General features: G+C 36.2%; 1 protein-coding gene across 2 annotated transcripts in view; it reads left to right on the top strand.

Moving 5' to 3' along the window:
- Positions 1 to 3,952, top strand: part of RGS7BP (regulator of G protein signaling 7 binding protein) — a 98,951-nt gene that overhangs the window by 62,722 nt on the left and 32,277 nt on the right. Inside the window, exon 3 of one of the 2 annotated variants that reach the window (XM_011371094.1) lies at positions 138 to 268. In XM_011371094.1, coding sequence (XP_011369396.1) covers positions 138 to 268 — 131 coding nt within the window. Of the gene's footprint in view, positions 1 to 137; positions 269 to 3,952 lie in introns of those variants that run through there. The other variant, XM_011371095.1, reaches the window with a different exon arrangement.

Here is a 3,952-nt window from a genome sequence, read left to right as displayed (position 1 = left end):
AAAGCAGGAAGTCCTATATTTTAGACTCAAAGCCTTACGAAGCTTTATTGAGCATTTTTCCTCACAGAGCTAAGGCAAATGGTCGATGAGTAAAATCCTGAGAATATTCACAGCTTTTCTCTTTCATTCTGTTACAGCCCGGAAGATGGTGAGATCCACCCAGAAATCTGTCGGCTTTATATCCAGCTACAGTGTTGCTTAGAAATGTACACAACAGAGATGCTAAAATCCATATGTCTCCTGGGGTCTCTTCAGTTTCATCGAAAAGGTATCTGTTTATATTTAATATATTGTCACAATCACTAAGGAATGTTAAACAAAAGCTCATCTTTTGCAAAGTACCTATATGTACTACATGTCTATCTACACACAATCAGAATTGATGTAAATGTCCAGGAAATGTTTGATATAAATTAACAAAAGAAGTCAATATCTGTACTAAGTGCATAAGAACATTGATCACCTTGAACAGAAATTATGGTAGAGAGAGTTCTCAATTTATTATCTTACCACTTATGAACATGACTTTGGTTAGAATAAGCATAGGCATCAAAAATATATAATGATCTTACGAGGCTAGTAAATGCTATCCAAGATTGCTGCTGTTTCTCTAAAATGAATTAGCTTGCAAGAAGACAAATTACATATTGTATTCCAAAGATCTAAAAATAGGGGAAACTCAACAAACAATAGGGAGGCATATTACTAATAGAAAAATCTCATTAACAGGCTTAAACTATAAAGGGAGTATATTGGCTGAGATGACTGAGGTCTCCAGCAGTGGCAATGGCTTCTGTGTGCTTTGATCAGACTACTGACTCCCATTCTCAGTGGTTTGGTATCAGCTTTACACTTAGGCTGCCTTCCCCGACATTAGCAAACTGATTGTAATAGTTCCAGTCATCATATCTGCATACCACAGGATCCATAAATAGATATAACACCTTCCCATTACAGACTAGCAAACATCCTGAACTTCATTCTGATTGGACGAGTTCAGATCATCGGTCTACATTTGAACCAATGACTGTAACCAAAGGGATGGAATTATGTGACTGGTTTAGACAATCAAGGTCCATTCCTGGAACTAGCAGAGGGTCAACCCATCCAACCAGTGGTTATTACATGGTGGGAGAGGGTGGAATGGAGTGGATGCTGGGAAGAAGCCAAAAGTTTCCACTACTAGAGAATTCAACCCATGTTTTCTTTAATTCATTGAACAATAATGGAACCTCCTGAATGCAAACATTTTGTGCTTGAGCTCAGGAGAATACTTGCCTATGATTTTAAATTCAGAGGTAGAAAAGTAAACTAATACTCAGGGAAAATCTTGTAGAAAGGGTGGGACTTGAGCTGGGTTGTGAAGATAGGGTTCCCGTAAAGAAAGAAAAAGAAAAAGAAAAATTTCTTCGGGTGAAGAAATAGAGATTTTAAATCAAATGAGCATGCAGTTTGGAGGGAAATAAATGATACTTATAAAAATCAAATCTTGTATACACACATACATATGCACACAGCAGGACTAAAAACAATATTATGCCATCCTGCTCCAAAGAGAAGAGAACGTTTTCTTGATATATGAATATTATTTATTTTTCTCTGCATTCTAAGGCTGAATTTTTAAGGTTTTTTTTTAATCTTTATTTCTGTTATTAATACAAGTGAACATATTTGGAGAGATTAGCTCCTTGACACTCCTGAAGCCTGACCAGATAATTGTGTATCAGACATAATAATGATATCCTAACAGGTTGTCATGGCCCAGTGTCTTTACTTGTCCTCTCGTTCGCTTGCTCGCTCACACACACATTCACACATAAACACACAGAATAGAATTTTCATACTTTTTAATCATGGTTGAATAGACTGGTTATGGATATTTTTGTCTCAGGTCTGCATTGACTACACCTGCAGTATTTCATGCCCGTGTTGCTACTAGAATCTTCCTTGTTGATGACATGTCCTTAATGCTCAGTGACCTTCACCCCAGCTCTGACTCCTCGGTTTGCCACCTGGTCTCCTTCTGCTGTCCACTCCTACTTTTTATCTTTTCACAACTGACTTTTGAAAAAAAAAAAAAAAAACTCTTCTCTGCTAGCTCTGTTTAAAAGTAAAAGGGCTTCTCTCATCCAGATTTCCTCATTATATTTGGTCTTGAGCAAACAAATAAAAAACACATCATGTCTTAACTGATCAGCTCATTTGGTCTTCACAATCTCTGATCTACTTCCTTCCCTTCCTTTTCTTTTAAAAATAATAAACCTCTGCTCCCTGCTCTAGTGCCTAACCTATGTACAACTCTAAAAAGAATATGCTTGATAGCATCTTTGATTTCTCTTCCATGTAGAATTAAGTCTCCACTTGGAGTTCTAGTTTATTCTTCTGAAGTCATTATTCCTTAGAAAATATGCTTCAAAAATATCCAGGATGCTGGATAAACGTGCAGACTCCTGTTATTGTCCAGGACCCACTGAATCAGAATCTCTCAGGGCATTCCAGGTGATTCGGAAACACAATTAGAGCTGTTGCTCTACCCTTTGAAACAAAAGCAAAACCATTCCACTATATAAATAAAAATTAAAACTCTCAAGCTCTTCCCTTGTCATTCTCTATTCACCTAAGTAGATGTTTTTAATTTTGTTTTATGCTTTCTTCTTTATCCCCCAAGCTGATGAAAAGCAAATACAAAAGTGGTAGGTACTTCTGATGAGCATGAGCTCTGTGTGATGGCTCATATAGCCTGTTTTTTTCGATAAACCTTTGACGTGATCACTGAAATAAGGCTGTGGTTCTTAAAGTGTAGTTTCTGAACTAGCATTGTCAGATCAGCATCACTTATTAAAACTTCATATTCTTGGGTCCCACCCAGACCTATTGAATCAGAAATGCCTTTAAATTTATTTTTTTGATGTTGAAAAAAAATTAAAAGAACATTTTATTGGGACACTTCCTTATCTGAATTTATTTATAACCTTCTGATCACCATCTGTAATCAGCAAACCATACTGATTTACTTAAAAAAAAATATGTACATACCATCTACTTTTAGAAAGTTTCTTGTGATTCTAGACTGCCCATCTAACAGGTAATTATCTTATAGATTGCTGTCTTTCTTTGGGTACCAGTAGTTAAAGTAATAAGGAGGTGACTTCCTTTTTAGTGAGAAATTCTCAAACCAGGAGTAAAGAAAATAATAATATTTAGGGTTAAAAAACTGTATTGAAGATGGAAATAAGTCACTAGCAGTGAGCACCAAGAATAATATCATTAAACCAAAGAATATAAAGCACTAGAAAACAGATGCATGAAAACACTTGAAAATTTTCCTGGAAATTTCTAGAACGCCAAATAAAATATTAGCTCTTAGAAGAGGAATGGTTCCATTAAAGAAATCACTTTTAATTTGCCTAGACCTATATTTGTATCAAACTTCTTTTCTATTTCTTTATTCTCTCCATTAATTTTTTCATTACACCTAAGAGATTAACTCTACAGTTATTGTTTTGGACTTCTGGCTTTTTTGTACTGTTTGCTAATCTATAGTCCCACCACCGGGATAGCATAGAAAATGTCAGCTGATGTCAAAAGCTTTCGTTCCTTCTTGTTTCGGTATCATTGGAAACTGTGGCATAACCTGTCTGTGTCCAGAAGCCTCTGGCTAACACACAATAAGTATACGAAATCCGCTGCTAATTATCCAGGAGGTCCTGTTTGGAAAGAATAGAAATATTTAGCTTCACTGATCATGGGCTGCCAGAAATGAGTCAAGAGAAAAATATGTCCACAGACCATAGCACAGAGTATTAACCTTTAAGAGAAGAGCTGGTGAATCAGAATCTCAGAGAGTGGGCTCTTGGGGATGAGCACTTAAATAATCTCTCTCAAGTGATTCTAACATGCAGTCAGGGTTGAGAAACACAGCTGAAGTAAGTAGAATGTCTAAGCTGACTGA

Source organism: Pteropus vampyrus, unplaced genomic scaffold (assembly GCF_000151845.1).
Source record: "Pteropus vampyrus isolate Shadow unplaced genomic scaffold, Pvam_2.0 Scaffold182, whole genome shotgun sequence".
NCBI classification, from domain to species: Eukaryota; Metazoa; Chordata; class Mammalia; order Chiroptera; family Pteropodidae; genus Pteropus; species Pteropus vampyrus.
This window is presented reverse-complemented; position numbering and strand designations above follow the sequence as displayed.